This window comes from Zonotrichia albicollis, chromosome 17, assembly GCF_047830755.1.
Source record: "Zonotrichia albicollis isolate bZonAlb1 chromosome 17, bZonAlb1.hap1, whole genome shotgun sequence".
NCBI lineage: Eukaryota > Metazoa > Chordata > Aves > Passeriformes > Passerellidae > Zonotrichia > Zonotrichia albicollis.
The window spans coordinates 1159194-1185000 of record NC_133835.1 but is presented as its reverse complement, the minus strand read 5'-3'; the positions used below and the strand labels follow the sequence as shown (position 1 = coordinate 1185000).

The window sequence follows — 25807 nt, the reverse complement described above, 5'->3', positions numbered from 1 at the left end:
AAATTCCTTCGAAGATTAAAATTACACCACTAGTAGAACCACGTGAAGGCTTCACCTGACAGCTCAGAAGTGACTAAAAATCTCCATAAATAGAAAATATAACAAATCTTTGAGCAGACAAAAATTGACCCAAAGGGATTTTACAACTAAAACACAGTAAAACAAGACCTAAAATCTTAAAACCTGTAACTTTTTAGGCTTATTTGAACATTGAAAATACAGGGCAAGGAAGAGGAAGCACATGCTTCCATTCTCAGCTGCCAACTGCATTAGCTGGTGACACAAGGAGTGGGTGGCAGAGCTGCCCAGGGGAGGTTCCAGGAGAACATTCCCTGGGAAATGGGGCTCCCTACATCCTCCATCCAAAGGATGCAGGGGCACTGAGCAGACGGAGCTCTGTGGACTGTACTTATCTATTTGGATCCTGCTGTCTGGAAGCGACACAATAAAGTTTTTGGATTTAATTATCTGAACTGACAACATTCTGAAGATACAAGGCAAATAGTGAGAAAAGGTGAAGCCTGCAGCTGTTATGCATAAACAGTAATATTATTGTACTACAGAAACTGAAGCTTAGAATTAAAAAACCCTTTCCAAACTCCCATCTTTAATGTGCTTGGTTATAGAATACACTTATATTTGGGAGAAAAAGCCAAGACCTATGATTCATTTACACTTGCACCAGTATCGCAGAATAAGAATTCTTATTTTTTTAATTGATATGTAAATCCAACAGTATATGGCTCTTTCACACAGCCAATACTATTTTTCCCCCTTATCCAAGATTAAAAAGTCATCAAGCAACTGTTTTCCTGCATGTCAGCTTCATTAGATACATTTTTAAACACAGTGAAACATTAACTCTGTTTATAGGCTACTTTCTGTAATGAAGAGAGACTTTGTTAAGGCTTATGTGTGAATCCTATTTTCCATAGAAAAGTTGACTTTTCCTTTCCTAAGAAATGAAACAGTGGGTGTCAAGGTTTTGTGGTATGATTGTGGGGTATAAATGAAGCTCGATCAAAACTAAGACTCAAATATGTATTTGAGTATTAATTACTTACTGATTTTTCGTGGACAAAACCAAACGATACACATGAAAGTGCACTCATTCTGTTGAAGGAACAGTTATTTTAAAAATTCCACAGGAAAAAAGATACCACCTTTTCTCCTTATAGCAAGACAGCACTGAAGCCTGTGTTCACCATCTTCCTCTCCCAGGAAGAAGAAATTTCAAGCCACCTCAATGATTCAAAGAGTGCATAAGGGTGAGAAAACTTGAAGGAGATCTTCAAGTGAGCTTGCCATGTTAAATGAATCACCTTTTCAAAATGCTGCTGCAGATGACACTCCATGTGAGCTCGTGCTGCCGTTTTCTCTCCTGGCACATCTTCAGGGAATTTTCGAGTGCCAATTTCTTCTTCAGCATCAGCTCCCAGGAAAACTCTCTCATCAAAGTCACCCACGGTCAGAACATACTCTTCATACTCTTTATTCAGTGCTTTGCTGAAAGAGAAGCCCAGGTTTGAGAGCAAAGGTTTAGCTGCTGAGAAACACAGAAGGTGCCCCAGGAGCTCAGGAGCTGCCCCAGCCCAACACAGGGTCAGAGTTTCACGCTCTGGCAGCAGGGCTGCTCCCGCCTCCCTGAGCAGCCTGCCCGGCCATCCCTGCCTGCCCTTGCACCCCAAACCTCTCCAGCATCACTGCAGGAATCACCTTCCACCACAATCTGGGTATCAGTAAGAAGAGGGAAAAACCAACTTGGCTTTCACGCCAGTTGTGAATAAACCAATCTGGAAGTGCTGCTCAGAGGTTAAATCTGTGCACCAGGGAGAACTGCACCCAGTGCTGCACTTCTGGGCTTGCCACTCTGTAGCCCATAATTCTAATAATGGTGCAGAGTAGGGGAAAGTGAGGAGTTTTCTGACTGGGTTTTATTTCTAAAATCATCACTGACATGTGATACCAAACAAATCCTTCATTTTCTTTATTCCACCAAACCCAGCTGGGAAAAAAGGAATATTTAATCCCAAGGTTGCAAGGCTTTAAACATATACTTGGGAAGCAGAATGGAACTTCTGGATGAAAATCAGAAATGGTTTGCACCAATAATCCTGCCTGCAGTTGGGCCAGGAATGCAGTTCCAGCATGTATAATAATGGAATATAATAATGTATTCATGGCACAAGCAACCTGTGATCCCACAGGAAACCTCACTGCATCACAGGTTCAGCTGCCCCATGTCTTTTAGGAAAATGTAAAGGTCTGTGGAAAGCTGGACAAAAAAAACCCCAGAGATGCTTACAAGAGTCTTTGAGATGTCAGACTACTTGCAAAAGAACAGGGACCTTTGTATCATTCCATATGACAGTGTTACTGAAGGAAGACTATTAATCTTAAAGTAGAAATACTAAGAGAAATTCAGTTTTCAATGATCAAAGAAACGACTTTATATCTAAATTGAGGTGTTATCTACATTGTTAAAACAAGTGAGTCTTTGCTCAAAATTCCCAAAGCAAACCAACAAGTTAAAAGCTCACAAACAAAAGGCAGAAACAAATTATTAGGTTTTTTTTGTAAAAGGCAAAAAAATTGACAAAGATTTTTTATAGTTTGCATTTAAAGTAGCTTTCAAAGTGAATTCAGAGTTTCTGAAACAACGACACTTCCCTCCCATTGAAATTGTTCACCTCTTTTCTGTGGTTTTGCAATTGTTGCTTCCTATTCTTTTGAGTCCATCTGCCATATTCACAGATTTATACACTCAATTAGAGATAGAGAAATAAATTTAGAGACCTCCCTACCTGGAAATAATATGTGTATAGAAGCATATCTGTAACCTTCAGAGCCAAGGTTTTAGTTTGCATTACATTATTCAAAGATTATGGTTGCCAGAAAATCAGAGCAAGCACCAAAAAACCTGGTACCAAGAAAAAATCCCTGCAGCTTGAACTCCTGACAATGGCCACACCTCTGATCCAGAAAGTGTTTCAGCCAGAGAGCAGCTTCGGTGGTCAAATACTCAAAACCCATTAGATATGGAATCACAATGGAACAGTAAAACTGAGATTCAGTACACAAAGGCCTGTGCTTTAGACATGAACCAAGACCTGTGATTGAGAACAAAAGCTGTAGCTTACCTATTTTCTGTAAAGTTGCAAAGATCCAATAAACAATCTCCTTTTAAGATCTAAGAATAAAAAGCAGAAGTATCTTAGATAATCAAATCAGAACTGTTTCAAGTGTGTGAGCATGATGGTTTTAGTCAAAAAAAAAAAAAAAAAAGAGATTTAGGTGCATAACTGGACTCTTTTTTTTTGGCCTGGACCAAAGGGCTACAGTGCCATTACCAAGACAGAGCACAAAGCCCAGCTGGATCCAAGCTCCAGACAAATTCACTGCTCAGAGCCAGCCCTGCAATGCCACATCTGCTCACTGCTGGCTTAGGGACTGGCTCAATGAGCAACTACAAAGATGCTTCCACAGAGCTTGGAAAACATTTCCAGGATCAGAACTAGACAGGACAATTTGTACATCTGCAACCTCGACCTCTCCTTTCAAAGCATTTTGCTCAACTTCAAGAAAAGCAGCAGGACACACACCCCACTGACAGACATTCCACACAATTATTTCACAAGGAGATCCCTTTTCCTGTGCCTGAAGAAAACACCATCCTTCATGATTCAGTTTCACACTGCCAAGAAAGGAAAGCTTCTTTACAGACATAAAACGCTGAAACAGAGGAGACCTCCCAGCACACAGCATTAAAAGTGTGAGGGAATTCTGGTCCTGCTAAAATGCAAAGAGAACCTGAGCCAGTCTCAGTTCCTCTGCTCATTAACAAGTTCCCTGTGGAACCTGCAGGACTTAAATGACCTCGAGACCACCAGGGAGCACCAGCAAGCGCTGATAAAACTCACAAGATGTACCTTCCTATCAAACAGCTTTGCAATGTAAGGTTTGAAGTAGTGCTCCTTGATGCCCTTGGCCTCCACCAGGAGCCCGTCGTGCAGCTCGCAGAGCGTGCCAATGATGCAGGGAGGATCCTCAGAGCCCTTCGTCTCCGGAGTGTGGGATTCCACTGGTAAGCCTGGGAGCCAGGAGGGGGGAAGACAACCAACCTTCAACTTCACTTCAAATGAGCCAAGAGAACAAAGCACACTCGATTGGAAATAATCTATCCCCACCATACCTTTAAATGATGGATTTAGCAAATCTCTTCTGTTTGGACACAGAAGGGCATTGGCAAAAATCAGGTCCAAGCAGCACAGAAGTAAATGATAGGAATTTACTAAATCATCTCCAATCATACGGAAATTACCTTTAAGAGACAGCACATCACGTCAAGCAACACAACAGAAGTTCACAGCTGGGAATGTATACAAACCATGCAGGCAAAGCAAGCAGCCTACCCTTAGTGTACACAAAGAGAGTCCAGCAGAAGTTGAAGAGATCTTTGACGCTGCATGGCACCCGCCTGTCAACAAGAACAACAGGGGGAGAAGTTCTCTTCAGTTCCAGGAAGCCAGACCTTGTTCTACAGTTCAAATTTCATTCCATTTCCCTGCTCAAAACAGCAGCTGAAGCTGCTGTCTTAATTTCACATTAAGGCACAATATAAGCTACATGTCCTGAGTTCAGCTCTCACTGCCTGACAGACAATGCCTGACCTAGCTCCAGCGTCCTGCACACATCCACGACTTCCCAACCTTGTTCCCAAGCCAAAGGCTGCCTCTGGCCTCTGACCCTGCCACACTATTCTGCTGTTCTCACACCTCCCACAGAACCCTCCTACAGCCACACGTGGGGAGGTGACAAAGGCTACATATATTCCAGTGATGGTTTTTCCAAAATATTTTACTAAAGCATCAGCCATCCCTTCAGAACAGGCAATTATAGCTTGTACTACAGCTCAGCTGCTGACTCCTGTTTGGAGCAGAACTATCCAAGCCCACGGAGCTGGAAGACCAAGGAGGACATGACTCAACCCACAGAGCAGCCAAAGCCGCAGTGGCACCAACCAAAACTGCCCTGTGAAAGGAACACCAACAAAGCACCTTCCCCTGCACTCTGCCTGTGGGAGGACACTGGAGCATTGCACCACAACAATTATCCCCCCTCACATCCACAGAACCCACAGAAACGGACAAAAACACCTTGCAGATCACAGCTTGGCTCCCTCATCCCCAGGGTTACAATCTCACTACAAAGCTGTCACAGCCACATATCCTTGCAGGGAGCATGGATGAGCTCCTTTCAGTAAGGCAGACATTCCATGTGTGTGTTGAAGATGACACCAACAGCACGGACATGCACCAAAGACTCCTCTATTGGTCCCCATTGAAATCGCAAGATTCCTTTTCCCTTCCCGAAAGGAAATTTCATTTCAGTTCCCAAATTTGTCATAAAAACGAGCACATCAGCTGTAACTTCCTCCCATTTGTGCTCCCACTCCTCTGGCAAGCATGGCAGCATGGAGGCCACAGGGATGTGACAGCCCTGAGCAGAGGGACCATGCTGTGTGTGACACCAGCCCCCAGCCAGCACTGTGCCAACACAAAACACTCCTGTGCTTTTCAGCTATTTCTGCAAATGTTCAAGCATTGATCTCACTGTACCCTGGAGCTAACCCACCCCATGGTACCTGTCCCCAGCACGCCCTGACACCTCTCTGTGGGACAGCTCCTGTGCAACAGCAGCTGCATGGGGAGCCCAGCTGGCCTGAGCGGCACCCACCGGGCTCAGGGGTGGCTCTGCACTGGCAGCATTTCAGAGTCAAAGAGACACCATCACTCTGGAAATTAATTTTCATAAACTTATACTGAGTCTAACTCTTTCCAGGGAAAAGTCACATCAAACCTAAGAAATACCTCTGCTTCCTGCTTCGATGCGGTTTGGAACTTTCTTCAAAAGGGTTTTGAAATATATCAAAAAATATTGGTTCAAACTTTTTGAAAATCACAGTTGACACTTCAAAATTTCTCTCCAGCCTCTCAACTCGCTCTCGGAATTCCTGGGGCAGGTTTGACATGTCCATCCACTTCTTCATTTTGCTAAAAAACTGAATTAAACTTAAAAGAAAAAAGAAAAGTCTGTTTTGAGCTTTAACTTCCACTCTAAAATTTTAAAAAGCCAAAATGCGACATACTCACTCCTTTGAAGACTGACATAATTACTATGTGGATTTACAATTTATTTTGATAAGACTCCCAAACCATATGTTATCAGCTTTTTGCCTTTTATCACGCTGGGATTTCTCCTTGACCCTCTTTAAGGCAGGGGAACATTAAATTGGTGTGGAGGCTGCCAGCATGGCTGTACAGAGCAGGGCAGGGCGGGCAGCAAAGTGCAGGCACAGCTCTGCCTGTGCTGAGGCGGGTGCACGACAGGCAACAACACAAGCCAAGAGTAGATGCCTGTCAAAGCTACCTGCACAAACGCCTCTCAGCTGGGGATGTAAATAACTCCCAACCCCTCCAGCAGCTCAGCGTGAAGTGGGGTCTTTAAATGGAACGAGCAAGAGCAACATTCCGGCCCCGTGTCCCCAGGGCAGCTGCGCCGGGGGCCGTGCAGAAGGTGAGTTCTGTGACCAACAGTGCTGTGTTCCCAGAAAAACCAGCACTCCATCCGAATTTGGCCTGAATCTTGAGCCAGACACACCTTGTACCGGGATGGCACACACCGAGATGTTTGTGGTAAAATTAACTACTGAGAGAAACAACTGGCGTGTGCAGAACAGCTGCTGCTCCGACACAGGTGCTTTCCTAAAGGCTTGAAGTTGGAAATTAATGTTTGCATCTAATTTCCATCTGTAATAACAGCGGATTTACTGCTTTAAGCCCGCCGCAGCTGGCAGCGCTGGGAGCGAAGGAGCGGCACCTGGGCTAGAGGCTCTGGCAGGGCAGGGGCAGGGCAGGGCAGGCACGGCGGGCACGGCACTCCCGGCGCTCGGCACCGGCAGAGCCCGGCCCGCGGGCGGGGCGCTCACCTGAGGCGTGCGGAGCGCAGGATGCGGGTCAGGGAGACGCCGTTCCCCTCCATCGGGCTGCTCCCCACGGTGGGCACGCGGCTCCGGCGGCAGGCGACGTACAGCGCGCAGGCCAACCAGTGCAGCGCTTCGCCCTGCGGGCACGGGCGCCGCCGTCACCGGGGCAGCGCCGCGTCCCGCGGGCTCGCCCAGGGCGGGACGGCGCCCGTCCCCGCCCGCCCGCCCCCGCCCGGCCCCGCTCACCTCCAGGCTGTAGGTGCCCCGCAGCGCCGTGAAGTCGCGCAGCGCCTCGGCCGCGCTCGCCGCGTCCAGGTTGAGCTCTCGGCAGAGCCGCTCCACGGCGGCACCGGGATCGGCGGCCCCCGGGCGGGACATGGCGGCGGAGCGCGCGCCAAAACCGCCGGAAGGGCGGGGCCGCTTCCGCCGCGGCGCGGGCGAGGGGGCGGGGACGGGAACACGCGCGGGGGGTGGCGGCGGCCGGCGGGGTCAGGCGGTGCTCTCCGGGGTCAGCCGGTGCTCTCCGGGGTCACCCGGTGCCGCCCGGGGTCACCCGGTGCTCTCCGGGGTCAGGCGGTGCTCTCCGGAGTCACTCGGTACTGCCCGGGGTCAGCCATCGTCTCCCGTCTGCAAGCGGGCGCTCGGTGCAGGCGGGCGCTCGCGGCCCATTCCCGCGCACGGCTCCAGGGCCGCGGCAGGAGCGGCTTTTCCTCGGCCCCCATCGCCCCGGGACACGCGTGGCTGCACCTCCCCGGCGGTCTCGGGGAGCTGCTCCGCTCCCGGGCCGCGCTCCCTGTCCCTCGGGGCGCGGCCCCGCCTCGGTCCCGGTCCCGGTCGCGGCGGGCGCTCAGAGCGTTTCCAGGTGCCGTTTCACCGGAACCGGCGCCGATGGACGGAGCCCCCTGGGAGCACTCGCGTCCGTCGGGAGCCGGGGCTGTGGGGACCCCGCCCGCCCCCGTGGGCAGGGGAGCGGCTCTGGAAGGGGCTCGAGACCCGCAGCGTCCGCAGCGCTGGTTCGGGGAGAGGGAACGGGCTCTGCACCCGCCTGGCACCGGAGGACACCGGAACCGCCTCCGTCCTGCCGGGACAGCGTGGGACGGAGAACGCGCGGGTCTCCCCGGTACCTGGAGGATGCCCAGAGGCGCGTTCCGGCTCCGGCCGCCGCACCCGCTCACTCGGCAGCCCCTGCCCTGCCCCGGCCTCCGTCCGACCCCACTCTCGGATCCCGGGGTGTTTTTCTTGAAAATGCCCTTCTGCAAAGCGCAGGGATCAGCTTGTGGGATCCGCAGGCTGGTAGGGCCAGTCCCTCACCGAGAATCAGATCAGCTCCGTGCTTTCCAATACATTACTCTCCATAAAAAACAGCCTTAAATCCAACATCTGAATCTGGAAAAATATTGGCCATAAGAGCATGGAAAACTGCCTGTCATAAGCAGACAGGAAATGTATTTCATTTAGGATTTCATATTGAGGCTTTGGGACCCACAGGCTTATTTATTCCTTTAGGAGAGATGTGTCTTCCTCAAGGTGAGCCAAGCTTTGTTCTTCGTGCATCTCTTCTTCTATCAGAAATCTCTGTCCTTTTCTGGAGGGGAAAAAAAGTCACTGGCAGGTTTTCCTTTAAAATTTCATTTTTCCAAAGAGTACAGGCAATTCCTGTACAATGTCTCCCTGTGCTATAGCACCACCAGCTGAGAAACTTGACAACCAAGGCTTGGCAGGGGCCCGGAGAGAGAGGCTGGAGCATCTGCCATGGCTCTCACTCCCCTCAGCTGCTCCTGCAGCAGGTCCAGGACACTGCTATTTCTTGAAACCCTCTGAAGGCTCATGCTGGGCTTGCCTGGACTGATGTGTTCAGGCAGGCTGGGACAGAGTTCCAAGTTAAACCAGGAACATCACATCCCATCCAGACCACTGGCAAATGGAGCCAGGTAGTGGTGCTGTCTGGAGTTGTTCATTAATTAAAATCCCACTGGAGGAAGAACAAGGCCACATGGGGAGTGGGACTGATCTTTTGCTGGGCTGAAGATCTTGCATTGTTTATACCTTTTGAGGTGAAACCTTGATTCTTCAGGAATTAGTGTCACCTATGGCACTGCACCTATAGTCTTCAGCCACTCCTGTGAGCACCATGAAACAACCAGAATCCCAAAAAGCCACATGGGAGGGTGAGGATGATGTTCCTAGGCCTGCTGTCCAAATGTACAGGGCACACTGTGCAGATTGATGGCAACGGGACTGAGAGAGAAGCTGGATTTCTCTCCCCTCCACTTTTCCAGAGCTGCTGCTCTGCAATGCTGGCAGCACTTTCCTGGCAGCACCGCCTGCTTGCCTGGTGCTCATGGTCGAGCATGGGTGCCACGGGCAGCTGGGCACTGCCCATGGGCGTGAAGCATGTGGGGACTTTACCAGAAAGTGCTTTGAGGATGTAAAATGTCAGGAGATTCTTCATATTTGATCTTGTGACTCAGCCCATGCTCCAGAGCCCTGGGGCTGAAGTGGCTCCTGAAGAGGTGAGGAGAAAAATTGAACTGAAAAGCTTAAGTTTCAATAAAAAACAGATGTCATTAGAGAAACTGCCTTCTGCTCACTGCTGGCCAAGATTTCCAACCGCAAATCCTTTCTTGTAACTGTCAAGAGCCCAGAGTTGGGAACATCTACACCTGGGGTAAGTAAAGCTCCCCCAACCATGGCTCAGTCCTGAGGAAAATTCTTCCCCCTTTTTGTGATCATAAAGGGAATTAGAGATCCTATCTAAATGTGTGATGAGACTTCTGTGTGTCTGTCAGATAAAAACCAGGCAAGGACAGCAGGGATGTGCAGCTGTGCCCGTTTCACTCCCTCTCTGGGAAGGGGCACTTGTATCCTGTAACGCACAACAGGGAGCAGGCTGTGCCCACAGTGCCCATCCTGCACCACACCCACTCACGCCACCAGCAGGCAGCACACCTTGGCTGAAGAGAGAGACACTGCAGCCACCACGGATGTGACAGCCCAAAGCTCCTCCATGGCCCTCCTGCTGCAACTTCTGCCAGCAAATATCCTGCATCATGGATGCCCAGGTGCAAGGATGATTCAGTGTGTGGAGCCAGATTTTAAAGAGAGACTCTGGAACTGGAAATTCACAGTTCATGCTACCATTTTGCCAGTCTTTTCTGCAGGACACTTTTTTTCTTCCCCAAAGGAGCAACAAAATACCAGGACAAGGTGCTTACACAGGGCAGGTGGAGCAGTAAAAGCACTGGTTTTACTCTGTGTCCTTTTTCCTGGATCCTGGAAGAATGGAGCTGGTCCTGCACATCATTCTGATGAAACACTGACGAATGCCTGCTTTGCTAAAGCCTGAGATCCCTACACAGAGATTTAGGACAAGCATTTCACAAAACTTGGAGGTGCAGAAAGTGCAGGGAGAGGAGCCCAGCACCCCCAGTGCACATGCCAAGGTTGGGGTGTGTGTGATGGCTGTGGCGGTCTCTGGGCTTCCACCCACCCTTGTGGGAAGAGCAGGTCAGCAGAGAGCCCTTGTGTATCTTGTGCTTTAAACTGTCCCTGGAGCTCGGGCTGCTCCTGGCATCTTGCAAGCCCTGTGGAACAGGAGTTCCCTCAGGCTGGAGTTCAGCCAGGGTGCTGGGGGAGCTGCAGGCTCGGCCCCTGACAGCGAGCGGCAGAGCAACACACAGGGCACCAGGAGCAGCCTAGAGCAGCAACCACGCTGCTGCTTTCAACAGCTTCTCATGGGATCATGCTGAGAAAAAGGCAAGTCACGTTTATCACTGAGTCAGGTGAATTAAACATTCACATATATTTGCTGAAAAAAATTATATACATCTGTAGCAAGGCTCTCCCAAGTCTGAAAGATAAGCATCATCTAGTCACTAAATTAAAAAAATAAAAATCTGACTTTTAAATATTTTTCTTTTTATCCATGTTCAAGAGCACAGACAGTTTATTTTGTTAGCACATTTTGTGAAGGATGTATGTGTGTGAATAGCCATGAAAACCAGTGAAAATTTGGCGTTTGTTAGGGACATGATGGAAAAGAAGAAGCAGCCACTTAACGCCTTACAGTCTAAATAATCCACAGAGTATATCGGGTTGCAAAAGGGTCACAAAGTAGCAAAGAGAAGCCTAAACACCCAGAGACGTAGCATACATGTCTGCTAAGGAAGAACAAGGTATAGAGCATGCTGGCTAATTAAATAAATTTCACTTTAGACCCTGTTCCTTATGCGTGTAACCCTGGAAAAATCATCCCATAACAAGAAATGGACTCGGAAGAGATTTCTGTATCCATTCACAGTAAGGCTTTGAAGATATATGAAGTTTTATAGCATTTGTATTTTAAGGATTTAGGGCAAGTACATGTTCTTCCACTGAATAAAAACAAAGTTAGTACTTAAAAGGTTCAAAAATATATCAATCGTGACTTTTTTTTTACATAAATAAATTATATTGATTTTGGATTTAACAGCTGAAAAAACCCTTTCTGCTTCCACTGGAGGCAAAAACTGAACAAAATGTTAGTTAAATAGAGATAGCAGCATTTCTAAGAAATCTGTCGATAGTGATACAGTATCTATGCTACAAGAATGTTATTAAATAGAACACAATTATTGGGGGGGAGGAGGATTGCATTATGATTAGCTAAATCCTTTAAAAAATCATCCAATCCAGTAAACTGGGAATAAATTCTGTGAAAATATAAACCAGCTGTTTTTTTGACCACGGGTAACAGACTTCTTTGAGATGCTAATTTTAACATGTACATAATTTATAATCCCAAATGTATAAAAGACAATGACAAAAAGCATCATAAATAAATAATGCAAACTGAAATAGTTATGTCAAAACATTTGGACCATCCGATAAATTAGCAAAACTGCAACAGAAAAAAAAAGTAAAAAATACAGTAAATTGTGACAACCAAGTGTGAAACTGATGAGTAGCACACTCCAACTCCCTCCCCGCCTGCCCTTCACTCGCTGCTGCACCACTGTGGCTTTATTCAATTCTCAGACCATGAGCTGCAAGTAAGAACCCCAAGAGAAAGAAGAATTAAAGGAGTGAGGGGAAGGAGAAATCAGAAGAGTTGCCTGTGGAGGAGTCTCAGTACCCAGAGCTGGAGCAGAGGGCTGGCAGCATTAAAACCCGTCCATTTGAAATGCAGATGCTGAAATCATTTGGAGGACTGGAAATACTGTTCAACAGCAAACGGAATGGGAAGAAGCCAAAGTCATCTCTTCACAGTCCACCACTAGAAGTAAGAAACTCAGGCTCTGAAAGTCTCAAGGGTCCTTCTCAGAGGACTCCCCAAGGAGGGAAGCTGGCCTACAGCCTTCTCCGTGTTTGCTGAAAGAACGCCGCTTCTGGGGTAAGGAGTGGGAAATATAAAAACTCAGAAAGCCTAAATGTTCATATAAGAGCATTAAAATTGGTGTGGTCTGTTCATGGCTGGAAAAAAATACCTTTAGAGCACCTGTAATGCCATAGCTGAGAACTAACGCCAGAGAGGAGAACTGAAGACAAGCAGAATGATGAAGGAACTGGCTGCTACAGATACAGTAACCCCAGAAAAGTCATGCAAGTGTGCAAAACCTTTCCAGCTCAAGCTGGAAAGTTCTTGTAACTACCAAGGAAAGGGCAACTAAATTCCACATAACATAAAACCAAACGTTGGTTTTAAAAAACACAAAAGAATGTCTACATCATTTTTTCACTCTCTGCAGTTTGTCTCCAAACCTTTGAGGTGGGGTGATCAAGAAATTATATCACTACCAGTTAATGCTTTTCCTTTCAAAGAAATGAATATATGCATTTTCAATTATTAGTTATATACTTTTGTCTATACTACTATTCTAGTAACCATGATAAAATAGGGAAATACTTTAAATCAAAAATACACATTAGCACTTACTATAGCTGTGCTTTTAGCCCAAATATAGGCTTTTTCGTTCAGTGTCGCTGTAGACAGAAATACCCTTGTCTGTGTGTTAGACCAAGAGATAAACACTTTTCTTTCGCTTTTGTTTTTTTGCTGCTTTTTCTTCTCAAAGGAGTGAGCAATTTGCGGGGGGTGACCAAGTACTGGATTTGCTATTGTCAGCTGGGATGATTGACTGGAAAAACTGAATGAGAATTCGGTGCCTCCCATACTAGCTAGACAACACTGTTTATCTAATAAAGTGGCAAGACCCTGCAACTATTAACATGTAGTATGTCACCAGTTTTTTCTGACAGGGAATTAGGTAGATAGTATTACTCATGGAAACACAGGTTTATGAAGGTGGAGCAGGGTGGGAGGGGAAGTAACAAAGAGTTTATGGGATAAGAAACTCACAAGCCACAATCTTTTTGTGTTTTTCTTTCAATGAAACAAAAGGTCTAATCGGTATCGTGAGCTGCTTGGCGCTCCTCCTCTGTTGGTCCGTCCTGCTCCTTCTCTGCCGCCGCTGGCGGGCTCTGCTGCACACAGTTTTGACTGTTTGCAGATTCTTTTTCTGGCAGTGAGACAGTTTCTGGCTCTGGATTTGCCAATTCCCCTTTCGCTTTCTTCCTCTTCCGCTTCTGGCTCTCCAGGTTGGCCGCCTCCGAGTGCCTGGTTTGCTGGATGCCAGGCAGCGCCATGCCGATGCCAGGGGAAAGGAACATGGAGGGATAGATCAGTCCAGGAGACATCCCTGGGATAAGAAATGGGTTAAAAGCTACAGGACTACTGGTAGTTATTGCGGATTCTGTCTGATTAGAAAATGAACTAGGACCAGGCTTATCTTCAGCGAGAGGTTCCTTTTTCCCATCCTGGCTGCCCTGTTTCTCCTCATTGGCTTTCTCGGCGCTGGCCGTGCTGCCTTTCGTTGTGCTTGTTAACGAAGTCGGAGCAGTGGCGGTGCAAGTTGTGGTCATCGGGGAGTTGAGGAGCCCTCCCACGCCGAACATCTGGGGTACGGTCGCCATGCCCGGGAGCATCATGGGCAACATGCTCAGGGTGCTCTTCACATCCTCACCGGAGGGCACTGCTGCAAAGCCAGCAGGAAACCCAACCAGCCCGGTCAGAGGGATCCCTTGCATATTTCTCATGTTCTGAAGTCCCACTAGATCCATCCCTGCAATTAGTCCGTTCATGAACAGTGGTCCCATTCCAGAAGAAGAATCTGCTACAACACCAGGGCCTTTAAGGAGCTCATTCCGGGGCCTCCTCCCTCTCCGGCGCGGCCCAGTGTCCCGGAGCACAGGCTCGGTGAGGATGCGATTGAATTTGTTTTCGGGTAAGTAGCCCTGAAAATGAGACATAACAGAGAACACCCAACAGTTACTATTGCAGCGAGGGGAATCTGGTTTGTCCGTGCCCACATCTGTGTCCCAGATGGTGATGGCACAGAAATATTTGCCTACATGATATGGAATTTGAGAGGTACACACAACTTTTCCCCAAGAGATGCTGCCAAATGCAAAACACCCTCGTTCTGCCCTGGCAGGATCCTGCACTCCAATGCTCAGGGAGGAGAGGAGGAAGCATGTTTTTACCCCATTTTTCACCCCAACCCTCAGCACCAGCTGCTCACAGCATGATAAGCACCAGGGCAGCATGGTGTCAGCTGCCCATTCAGCTCCCTGCCCAGCTCTAATTGTGCCTTCAGCAACAGGTGAAAAAATCCTCTTTGAGATGGGAAGGGCCAAATTTTCAGTGCTGTGCAGGACAGCAAAGCTCATGGGATGACACAGAGAGTGGGCGTGCTGACTGAGGAGTTCCTGGTCAGAGCTTCGCAGAAATGCCAGGGAGCATTCAGAAAGGTCTTCTGACAGAAGAGACATAGGACCAAAACCCAGCAGCCAGAAGTGGGTGAAACCATCTGGTTACACAGAGCAGTGCAGGGGGATCCACAGCACAACTTAACACTCCCTTTCTCAGCATTCTCAACACAGACATTTAAACATTTCCATTTGTGGTTCCCTTGCGTATCAATATCCACCACTCTTTGAACCATTTTGAATAATAAATTTAGGTAGGAAAAGTATTTCCTGTTGACACCTGTAGTGCAGAAACGTGAATTAGATGTGCCTGGCAGTCTGCTCAGCACAGCACCTGCCCAAGGAGGGAGAACCTTCTGGGAGCATCTCCCACTGGGCTGTGGGAGAAGCTACACAGGGCCATGAGTGTCCCTGGGCTCTGTGGGCCAGCCAGCCCCAGCTCCTGCTGGCCTGAGTGCCCAGAGCCACTGGCCATCCTTCTGCATCCCTCCCCTGCCAGGATGGGTAAGCATTCTCCAAAAGCTCAGTGTCCATGGGGTGGGAATGATCATGGGATGCAGCCATTGGAGCAGGGCGCAGGAGAGGTGCCCGGGCAGTGCCAGGCACACGGTGGTTTCTGTGGCAAAGGGATTGTCCCCTCAAGTCAGGGGAAGGAAGAGCTGTCAGCTCACCCGGGGCTGGCTGCAGAGGTGGGGCCCTGATGCCAGCCTGGACATGGAGCCATTTCCTGGGCAGTGGGACACACCATGCCAAATCTCCAGAGCTAAGGAAAAACCAATTTGAGAGCAGTACAAACCTCTAAGATTCACCAACAGATTCACCCTCCAGCCCTCTGCAAGGCTGTCACACAAACCACTGCAGGCCAAAAGCAGGCAGCAGGTGAGAGGGACTGCAGGGAGAAGTCAGGCTCAGGCCAGCCCGCGGGGCAGGGCAGGACGATCTGGCAGTGCTGGGCAGGCCGGAGGGGAGAGGCTCCTCACAGGCTGTGCCCCACAGCGGGGCAGGGACTGCTGCATGGACAGGGTGGGTGAATGTGCTGCAGGAGACTCTGTCCTGCCCCTCTCCCTGCCTGTGCCCGACCCTTCAGGCCTGGTGACCTGCAGGGCTTTCGGTGGCCCACGGCTGCACAGGCAGAGCTCACAGGAGCTGATGAAAACTATCAACTATAGAGGTGTTTTTGAAAATTTGACCCATGAGAATGTTTTGTCCACACCCTTCTGTCCAGCTCCTAGGGCATTCCTCTTGCCCCCGGCACCCTGAGCATGGCCAGGCTCTGCAGCCAGGCAGGCTGAGCCCGCTCCCGGGGCCTGGCCCCCCTCTGGCCACGGGGCTGGCGCTGGCACGGCCCAACCTCCCGCTCTGCAGCCATCCCTCCCACACACCCACCCAGCGCCTGCCTCGCAGCTCCCGGCTCCTCACTGGAGAAAGGTTGTGGGGATGGGGAGGGGAAAAAAAAAGATGACATGATACAGATTTCTCCAAAAGCTCTAACTTACTGAAAGCTTAACAATGTCAGCCCAGTCAGCTGCAACAGCATACTCCAAGTTTGCATCAAGCCACCTTGGCAATTCCTTCAATGCTGGTGCCGTGGCTCCCCCTAACTATAAAACACAGCAGAAGGATGACCTCTATTGCAGAGAGAGTTATGTAAAATAATACAAAAAATATGATTACACTTCCCTTAACTTCTTGCTTCGGGCTGCAATTTGGCTGGGGTGGAGACTCCTGCCTTGCTACACTTGCCTTTCTGCAGGATTTGATGTGTGCCTGCTGCCTCCAGACACACAGCTCAGGGAGAAAAGGTAGGTTCAGCCTCTGTGGTCCAGCTCACTGCCCTCTCAGGTACCAGTGATGGGGACAGAGCTTCTGTAAAAGCCATATTTAGAACTGGAAAAGTCTCCAGCTCACCCAGAAAAGGCCAAGCATGGAGGCAACAAAGGGGAACACAGATGTGGCTGATACAACCTTTCTGCTTCACTCTTTAGTTCTGCTTTTAAATGGGATTAATGTCACATCACCTTCCGACCTTGTACAGTCCTGGGTGTGTTTAAGAACTAATTATGGTGCAAAGTAATCTTGAATACCCCTTCTTATTCAGAACCTCAGTGCCCTGGAGATTAAACTGCAGACAAGTAAATCCAAACTCTGTGCTCAGAAAGCAAGAAAAAGCCCTTCCAACCCTCCACTTTCTACAAGGCCAGCAGCGGGATGGGTATTGGTGTGCTCTAGCCTGTACCTCATAAGGAGGAACAAACCAAAGGTACTTGTGTGGCAATGTTACAAATTGTGGCATATTGCAATGAACTCAAGGGGAACAATCAAATCTAGTTTGGAAAGCACATGACACAGCTGTGCTGAGTGTGGCTTTAAAGCCAAAGGCTGTATCCCATTGCCACTGAGAGGTCTGTGCCCCCTGGCAAGGGATGACACTCCTACATCCCTTACTTCACGCAGACAGTCACTTATTTCACTGGTCTGCATGTCCCTGGGCACACATGTGTCACAGGACAATGTGGATTAGAGACCTCTTCCAGACTTTTGTTTCATCCATAGGCTTCTCTGTATTAAATCTCCCCTAGAGGTGAGCTCAAAGTCTGCTAAGCCTTTTGGGACACTGAGGGCAGAGCACAGAACAGGCCTTTGCTTACCCGCCGTCCGGTACCCTTATGTACCACCGGCACCCGCTCCTCTCCCGTCAGAGAGCTAATGTCCAGTTTGTTGGGGTCCTTGCAGCGCTGCCTCCTCTGCTTGGGCTTGTCTGAAAAATTCTGGAGTGCAAACAAGACAATGTTAATGAGACTAGATGGCTTAATGAGCCTGGCTGGCTACAAGCCCTGCAGGAGAGCAGCATGGATGGGCTCCCAAGGGACAGGGAATCCCTGCAGGCTGGGGCAGGAGCAGCACCAGCAGCACAAACTGGTCCCTGCCACAGAACCAGCAAAACTGATTTTTGTAGATATAGTCTCCAGTGTACCCCACTTAGAGCGCCCTAGCCCTTTCTAACTCTCCTCCTGACACTGCAGCTTCTTATACATGCATCTGTAAACAGGACACTGCATACGCGCAGTAAAGAGAGAACAGGTCTGTGTGTGCCATTTGTGTCACTCTCATACAGCCACCTGCTTCTCACCACCTATTTTCACCACAGAGATGCTGCACCATGCTTCTTTGGGATCAGAGCCCTCTGGAACTGCAACCTACCCAGTTACAGCCAAGTCACTGCACAGCCCCTGTCAATGTGCCTGCAGGGATGGTGCATTATAACCAGTAACTCAGAAAGCACAGATTCCTGAGAGTCAGAAAAAAGCCTTGAGTGCAGTTCATCCTTTGAACTGAACTACTGCAGTACCCCAAAGCCTCTCTCAATCCATCCTACATGGACAGAAGAAATCCTGCAGGGCTGGCCTGAAGCACTGGGGCTTTCTGGGTGCAAGAGCTTCACCAGAGGCACAGTCAGACTGGACAGGCTCCAGTACCTCCCTGGAAGGCAAGGGTGTTGGGAAGGAGTGGGAAGGCACCTCCACACCTGCTCCAGTGAGGTCCTGGCCCTGGGCACACAGCTGGATGTGTCTCTGAAGTTTGAATAGCAAACACCATCCTGCTGAGCAGATGTTGGGCTCCTCAGCTCTCACCTCTAACAAGCTTCAAAACGTTCATGTCTTGCCTGTACTTCAAGCTCCAGGAAATCCCCGCCTCAGGCACATGATCCTCCAGGACCAAGATGCAGAGTCTTTTCTGTTTTACTACCACATTTCCTCCTGCTCTGTTTCATGGTCTGTGCTCTGCCTACCGCATGGTCAAACAGCCTAAATAAGCTGAAACCTGTAGCAAAGCAACCTGTGAAACCAAGAGTTGGAGGTTTATGAGAGAGCAGGAAGAATCAGACAGACTGTGCACCTCACTCTGAGCCACTGCTTTCTGAGAGCATCCATGGCCAGATGGCCACAGCCTGTCAGCCTCCAACACAGCCTCTTCAGTGTGGCGCTTAAAGAGAGCAGGTTTTCTCTTGCCTGGGAGCCTTATTTAGTACAACAGCACTGCCTATAATGACTGCAGGTGAAAAAGAACAACATGGACAGACCTTGAACACCTCAAATCCATTTTCTCATTTCTGTCCCCATCCATCCCTGGCCCTTCTGGAACACATTGTGCATTGGGCAGACAGATGTACTGCAGCTGGAGAACTGACCTTGGGTAACAGGGCTCAGCTCCCGGAGGATGCCAGACAGATCCATGCCCAGGGAACCCTGAGGGTACTGACAGTCCCCTGCCTGGGCATGTTTGTGTTCTGGGGGAAAGGAGAGGAGTTCTCCAGCAGCAAGTGCTGTACACAGGAACAGTGCTCACCTCTTAAACATGTCATGAATCCCTGAACAGCTCCAATGAACACCACAAACCATGTTACAAGAAAGAACATAACACAAAGGGCAACGCACAAGGCAGGCACACCCACACCCACACACACACACCACACACACACACGTGCCACTGAAGGCCACCCTTACTGTGCCAAAGCTGGGGACATCGAGTGTGTAGTCAGACTGCTGCCGGAGCCAGTCAAGGAGACTCTTATTCGGGACAGCCTTCTCTTGGCTGCCTGCAGCTGGGACTGGCTGTGGAGTTGAGGTAGCAGCAACTGGCCCATCAGGGAGGGGACTGTTCTGAGGGGGCTGTGGCTGCTCTTCCTGAACGTCCTGCCACGGAAGGAGGAGCAGGGACAGCCCATCAGCAACTGCAGTGATGCATGTGCACCCCGAGAAGCCCAGCTCCCAAAGCAGGTCATCTGCTCCCATCACACACACTAATCCAGATACTCCCAGTGCCTGTTCCTTAAATCACCACCCACCACCACATTACATTTCCACTCCATCCCCAGCACTGGTGGTAGGGAAGGCACAGAGAGCTGAGATATGCTTCTGAACTCACAAGGAAACACTCCAATCACCAGGAAGACCAACTTCCCCTCAGATCACTCCTAAAAGTGGTATAGGGATGCTGGCCTTGCTCTATTCTTTGAGTGGATCCCAGGACAGAAGGAGAAAGGGTGTAGTAGGATCTTGTCTTCCTCATCTTCCCTAAACCTAAACACTCCCTGAGGTGGAACAGCTGCTTTTAATAATGTTTAAAAGGATTCAAACACTCCAGAGTGCTGTAAACCAGAAGGATAACTTCCTTTCCTCCCTGTAGTATCTACTCCTGCCTGGTCCTGCACAAACCAAACTGTCCTGGAGGAAGCAGTGCAGTGTATGGACAGCAGAGTTTGGAGGGGGGCAGCTGGGCCACGAAACAAATTGCTGACTCCACTGGGTTCATGTGAAAGTGGGGAGAATCAACCCACCTGCAGCCTGTTTGGAAGAGGCCTCTCCTTCAAGAAGATGAGGTCCATCCCTTCAACATTTTTCCTCCTGCCCCGTCTCCTCCTCATGGCAGCATCATCTCTTCGGAGGCTGCCATTTACAATCTGTCCAGTGACAGGATGGATTAACCCTGCCTGTAGGATGCCAGACAAGTCCATGCCCAGGGAGCTCTGGAGGGCATTCACAGTCCCCAGTTTGGGCATGTTTGTGTTCAGGGGGAAAGGAGAGGAGCTCCCTGGGGACCCATCAGAGCCTCTGGACAAGTCCACCGCTGCCTCGCGCCAGCCGTTCAGCACAATGGGAGGATGGACATGGGCTGCTGCCAGCTGCTCCAGGCTCCTCTGTTTGGCATCTCTCTCCATCTCAAATTCATAGGGTCTCCTGTGCTTCCGCTCATCTTTTGCAAAGGCAGGGCCCAGGAAACCTTCCTGTGTGTACCAAAGGCACAGAGGGTTACAGCTGCTCCCACCCTGCCCAGGGACCACAGCTCCTCACACCAGCACTGAGCTAACAGCCATCCCTGCCTCTCCAAGGAGCCTGAGGGATGTCCCTGCCGGGGGCATATCATATCTCTTTCCCAGTGTAGGGGTGGTGCAGGACACACTCAGATATCCCAAGGTGTTATAACCATGCTCTGCCAGCTGCTGGGGCCCCAGGCCACCAGCTCCCATCTGTCCAATGTGACTGTTGGGGACTGGGGCACTGGGACTTGGGAGCTGGGGACTCGACAGGGCAGTGCTCCTTGCACCCCTTCCTTTGGGATACCAGTGGGATGTCCCCTCTGACCATGTCAGCCGCTCCAGTGCTGACTCTGGAAGCACCTTCAGAGCCACAGGAGCTGTGGAGCTGCCAACAGCAGCTGCCTTCCAAGGAGGGGGACAGGGCTGAGAGCATGGGGCACCCACCAGGAGCTACTGCCAGAGGACCAGGTGGCTTAAGCCGTGTGTTACACACCCCAACTGGCACCAAGGGGCCACACGTGGGAAACTCCTGAGTACTTCTGGGCAATGTCTCACCCCAGAGTCCTGAGCCTTTCACTGCCTGAGAGCCCCCCTCACCTTTTGTACCCGTGACATTAAGACCCCGTTATTGAAGGTGGGATTGGGGGCTTCTGACTCGGTAAAGCTGCTCCTGCTGCTGGTGCTGCTGGCCATGGCTGGGGCTGTCAGCAGGCTCTGTGCCTCAAACTGCTGGCTGGAGGAAGGCCACTTGCCCTTCAGGATGGCGTGGCAGATGTTGTCAATGCGGTTGATGATCACACGGTCCTGCAAACAGAATTGGATGGATGGAGGCAAGCGAAAACTGGCATGAGTGACCCATGTACAACAACAGCTCAGGATTAAAGTCAAGCCCAGCCCAGGTGATCTCAGCTCAGCAGGGAACTGCTTTGGGGGCAAGCATCTCCACGGCATGAGTGCTTGGGAAGAGCACGTCGGCCAGAGCATCCAATGGGGTGTGCAGAGGAGCAGGAGGCAGAGCTGGAGCTGTGTGAGCTACTGCTGGCCAGGGCTACCCAGAAACACTTTGATATAAGCTGTGTTCATGTTAACCTCACCTTAGGCCACTCAGAGAAGGAGTAAAGTGTCTTTTCCTGCAGCAGCTGGGCAATGGTTGGTGCCCGGGCATCCTGAAGATCATCAATCTCCCCGGGCAGGACAGAAGCAGAATTCTTGTTCTCTTCCTCCAAGTACTTCTCTGGACCATCTAAAAAAGCAATGGAGAATAGAGCCCACAACCACCCTGCCTTTCTTCCCATCTAGAGGTGGGTATCTCCTTACACATTCCCACCCCAATGCCCAGCTAGCTCCACAAAGGTCCTAAAGAGTCCCCAAGTCTGCAAGAGAAGCAGCAGACTCAGACCAGGGCAGGCAGCCCAAGCTGCTCAGGAAGGACCATCATTCCCCTGAGCTGAGTTTGGGGGGCTTGAAGTGCAGTAACCCCCATGTGTGGCCATTCCCAGGTGGGAGAGAGGGAGGGCATATGCTTTTCCAAAGGGAGCTGCTCAACAGGCAGTGCTCTGTCTCAGAAAGGGAAAGGCATCCTGCATTCCATGGCATGCTCTCAGCAGAAGGGCTGCTGGGGCTCAGGGTGGAGAGTTCTGGTCAGCTCTACTGGCAAAGGCAGCCCCAACACCTTTTGCTCTCAGTTGCAGCAGCCTCAGATCCTACAGCCAGGAGGCCACTCCACGGGCTGCCCAGCCCCAAGGTTTGGCTCTGCAGGGAGGACAGCAAGGCCTCCCACCATAGCCAGAGGTGACTGTCAACCTGAGGGAGTTCTCAGGACATTACCTTGGCTCTGGTTGCTGCTGGCTTTCTCCCCGTCATCTCTGTTCTCACACTCTTCTTGCTTTATGCCCTGAGGCTCAGGGTGCAGGGTCTCTGTGCAGTCTGTCTGTCCCTCAGCATCTGGGCCCAAGGGCTCCTCCCTGACACAGGGGGCCTCTGTCCCCTGAGGGAGAAGTGTGGGCAGGCTGAAGGGCTGGCTTTGAGCCTGGTCCGGTGAGTGCTGCTGGGTGCTCTCCTCATTCAAGCCACAGTGCTCCCTGACCTCTGCCCCGGGCTCCCCCACACCCAGGGACCCCCTCTCGCCATTTACATCTTCTGGGCAAGTGTCCTCTGGTGTGGGGAGACCAGAGTTCTGCTCCTCACCCCCCAGTTCATGAGCCTCAGGGTCAAAATCAGCCCTGGTCCTGGGACCATTCAAGCCTTCCACAGCATCTGCTGCTGCCTCAGAATTATCATCATCCTCTTCTTCCTCCTCATCTTCCTCGCTGTGGCTCTGACTTGGCCCCGACTTTGCCTCCAATCCTTTCTCCTGCAGCAGGCTGATGAACCTCTGCTCAGGAGGAACCTTTAGTTCATAGTTATGGAGACTGGGACTGTAGAGCCCCACACTTAGGACCCTTTCCACGGTGCCATGCTCGGGCAGCCCTGACGCCGGGCTGGCAAGTGCTCCCTTCTGCTCCAAGCTTTTGCTGAGTTTGGCTGGGGCACTCTGTGGAGGATTGCTCTCGGGGGTAGAAGGTGAAGGCTCAGCTTCCTCATTCTGATTGTCCATTCGGTCAGAGCCCACCTGCAAACCCTCCAGGAAGGGAGCCTCTCTCATGGCATCTGCATCGCAGCTGGACGGATCCTCATCCCCCTCCAGCTTGCCCTCGCAGAGTTTGGCGCTGCCGCTTCCGACGTCGGTGCAGGCGGGGCTGTCCCTGGCGAGGGAGCTCTGCTCACTGGGACACGCTTTCTCATCGTACATCATGCACACCAGCGAGTCTGGCAGCGAGCTCTCGTCATAGTTACTGGAAATGATGTCCCGGACTTCAGACATGAATGTTTCACAGTTGGTGTCCAGCGGGCTGCCCCCAGCCTGGGACATGGCGCTGTCCGCGGTTTCGAGCTTGATGTGACCCTCGGCTTCATTCTCCAGGGCTTCACAGGACTGATCCATCGGGCTGAACATGGGGGAACTGTAGAGTTTGGAGTTAGACTGGTAAAGGCAGCACAGGGTTTCTGGGCCTGGGAGCCCTGTTCTTTTGTGCTGGGCATAGTTTCTGTACGCATCTAGAAAAGACAGCTGGGGGTCATTCATGATGTAGTAGTCCGTGCGGTTCAGGCCGTGCTTGGCGGTGCCAATGAGCAGGTCCCGGTCGTGTTTGCCACACTCCCACCACACGGGCAGGTAGAGGCTGGGCTGGCACAGCTTGAGGCGCTCATGGAGCTGCGGGCACTTGAGCACCTGCTCGCGCACCTTCCGCAGCAGCTCGATGCGGTACAGGGTCCTGGCAGCGCGCTCCTCCGTGATGGGCTCCACGTAGATGTCAGGGTCTGCAGGACCTGCAGCAGGGACAGCAAAGCCAAGGACACATTATCTGGGCTGGCAGGAGCTCCTCAGAGGCAGTGATGAGCAAGCTGAGTTTTAACCTTGCTCATACTGCAGGTGAGGTGGGGCCAGTGTTTGTAGCTGCTGTTGAGGCCTCTTTTTCCAGTCTCAGTACCTTCCATAGGTCATAGCCCACCAAATGGACACAGGGAGTAAAACCCCCTGACTTCAGCAGCTGGATCAAGAGCAGCACCAGCTGCAGAGGATTTCAGAGTCTGGTCTGAGCTCTGCTCCATCATCACCAGCAGTGCTGGAGCTGCCTGGACCTGCAGGCAGAGTGGCTCCCAGCACTCTGGGCCTCTGGTAGCCCTTCAGCCCATTGTCAGGGAATGGCAGCTCGTGCAGCTCTTCTGATGAGGAACAGCTACCTAAGGTACAACACACACACACACACACACACACACAAGGAACTCACACACACACAAGGAACTGTGCCTATGACCAGACTACATGACAGATCTGAGGCAAAATATTTTCTGCTGTTGTTGGAAACTTGGTGCCTAAATAGCCTCCAAGGAGCTTTTCATCTGTCATGTCCTGTCCAGTGCCAATGCAGGACCTCTGCAGAGCACTCAAAGAAAACAAATGCCCTGTGTATTGGCCAGGCTTCCTGAGCCTCCTGCAGTGGATCCAGGCTCCATTTACCATGCAGCAGAGCTCCACAGTCAGCACAGGCATAGATGGAAAGGACTCTGTCCAACAGAGCAGAGGGATGCTTGGAGAGCAGCAATACAGCTCACCCAAACAACACCCAGCTCCAGCATGGAGCTGTGCTTTGCGTGTGCTGCTTCTCAACTTGTCTCTCACCTATAGAGGTTGCTGTCTTGGATAAAACTGGTTGTGGTTTCCTGTGAGAACTCCAAGAGATTTGTGAGAGCAGGGGCAGGAGTCCACAGGGCTGTTCTACCCTCCCACTGTGCCAGGGAGGCACTATGGGGACAGGGCAGCCAGAAATGCATGAGTGCTGCAAGCCCACGGCCTGCCTGGCATCTCACTGCCTCCAGCTGTCTCTGAAGCTCCTCCCTTGCTCTCCTGCTCCACCAGAGCTGTGGGATCCCTTCTAAATGACCTATCAGTACCCCTCCACAGGCCATGCAATTTCCACTCACCATCCTCCTTCCACAAAGGGAGACCACAGACATTCTTGCACATGGCCACAAAGCTGTAGAAATACTTCTCCAGGCTCTCATCTGTCTTCTTCTCCAGTCGAGAGATGGCTCGGAACTGGGCCCAGTCAAAGATTTTTTTCTCTTGATCATAGATAACCCCAAAGGAGGAGACAGTGCGATAGAAATCTGCCTGCTCCCTTCTGGTCCACCTGTAGAGCAGGGAGGAGATGGGAACACCACTGAGACACATTCTGGGCCCAGAACAGGCAAAACACCAGGCAGAGAGGCTCAGACAGCATTGTGTAGTTACTGACCAACAGTTCTGAGGGAGGTGTCAGGAGGAGCACACTGGGGAGACCACCACAGCACTAGATGCTCTGCCCTCTGGTGCACAGGGAGGAGGAGCAGAGGTCACAGGCCCTCTGGCTCTCAATTGCTGAAAAAACCCTCTTGGTTGCTTCAATAAACCCCTGAGTGCAGCTCTGGGCTGTGCTGCCAACAGCGAGGCACAAACCCATCCCACCCACTCCCTTCCTGCTACATCAAGCTCTTTGTCTTCCATAGTAAGGTCAGTTCTCTGTACTGAATTAAAAAGGAAAGATGTGCAGACACCGTTCTCATCCAGCCTCTTCCAGAGGGAAACTGAGACTGGGGCTTGCTGCTTAAGGGTCCCAGTAACAAACACCACACCCTACTGACTCCTGGGGACTCCTGAGGGTCAGCCCCTCCCCAGC

The 25807-nt window shown here is 50.8% G+C and overlaps 2 protein-coding genes across 15 annotated transcripts in view; both read right to left on the bottom strand.

The window, feature by feature from the left end:
- The window catches only part of RBL1 (RB transcriptional corepressor like 1), a 27967-nt gene extending 20549 nt beyond the window's left edge, over positions 1–7418 (bottom strand). For 2 of the 5 annotated variants that reach the window (XM_074553465.1, XM_074553466.1), the window contains exons 1-7: positions 7232–7417; positions 6989–7122; positions 5871–6071; positions 4413–4477; positions 3930–4321; positions 3141–3190; positions 1323–1506 (exon numbers count right to left, since the gene is read on the bottom strand). In XM_074553465.1, the coding sequence (XP_074409566.1) occupies positions 1323–1506; positions 3141–3190; positions 3930–4321; positions 4413–4477; positions 5871–6071; positions 6989–7122; positions 7232–7363 (1158 nt within the window). In that variant the 5' untranslated portion in view covers positions 7364–7417. Of the gene's footprint in view, positions 1–1322; positions 1507–3140; positions 3191–3929; positions 4322–4412; positions 4478–5870; positions 6072–6988; positions 7123–7231 lie in introns of all 5 variants that reach the window. The other 3 variants (XM_074553467.1, XM_074553469.1, XM_074553468.1) reach the window with 3 other exon arrangements.
- Positions 7419–10768: 3350 nt separating this feature from the next.
- Positions 10769–25807, bottom strand: part of CHD6 (chromodomain helicase DNA binding protein 6) — a 101625-nt gene continuing 86586 nt past the window's right edge. For 6 of the 10 annotated variants that reach the window (XM_074553455.1, XM_074553456.1, XM_074553457.1 and 3 more), the window contains 9 exons: positions 25074–25282; positions 22377–23918; positions 21644–21792; positions 21147–21353; positions 20070–20516; positions 19237–19425; positions 17380–17499; positions 16228–16332; positions 10769–14257 (listed from right to left, as the gene is read on the bottom strand). In XM_074553455.1, coding sequence (XP_074409556.1) covers positions 13367–14257; positions 16228–16332; positions 17380–17499; positions 19237–19425; positions 20070–20516; positions 21147–21353; positions 21644–21792; positions 22377–23918; positions 25074–25282 — 3859 coding nt within the window. In that variant the 3' untranslated portion in view covers positions 10769–13366. The remainder of the gene's footprint in view (positions 14258–16227; positions 16333–17379; positions 17500–19236; positions 19426–20069; positions 20517–21146; positions 21354–21643; positions 21793–22376; positions 23919–25073; positions 25283–25807) is intronic. The other 4 variants (XM_074553461.1, XM_074553464.1, XM_074553462.1 and 1 more) reach the window with 3 other exon arrangements.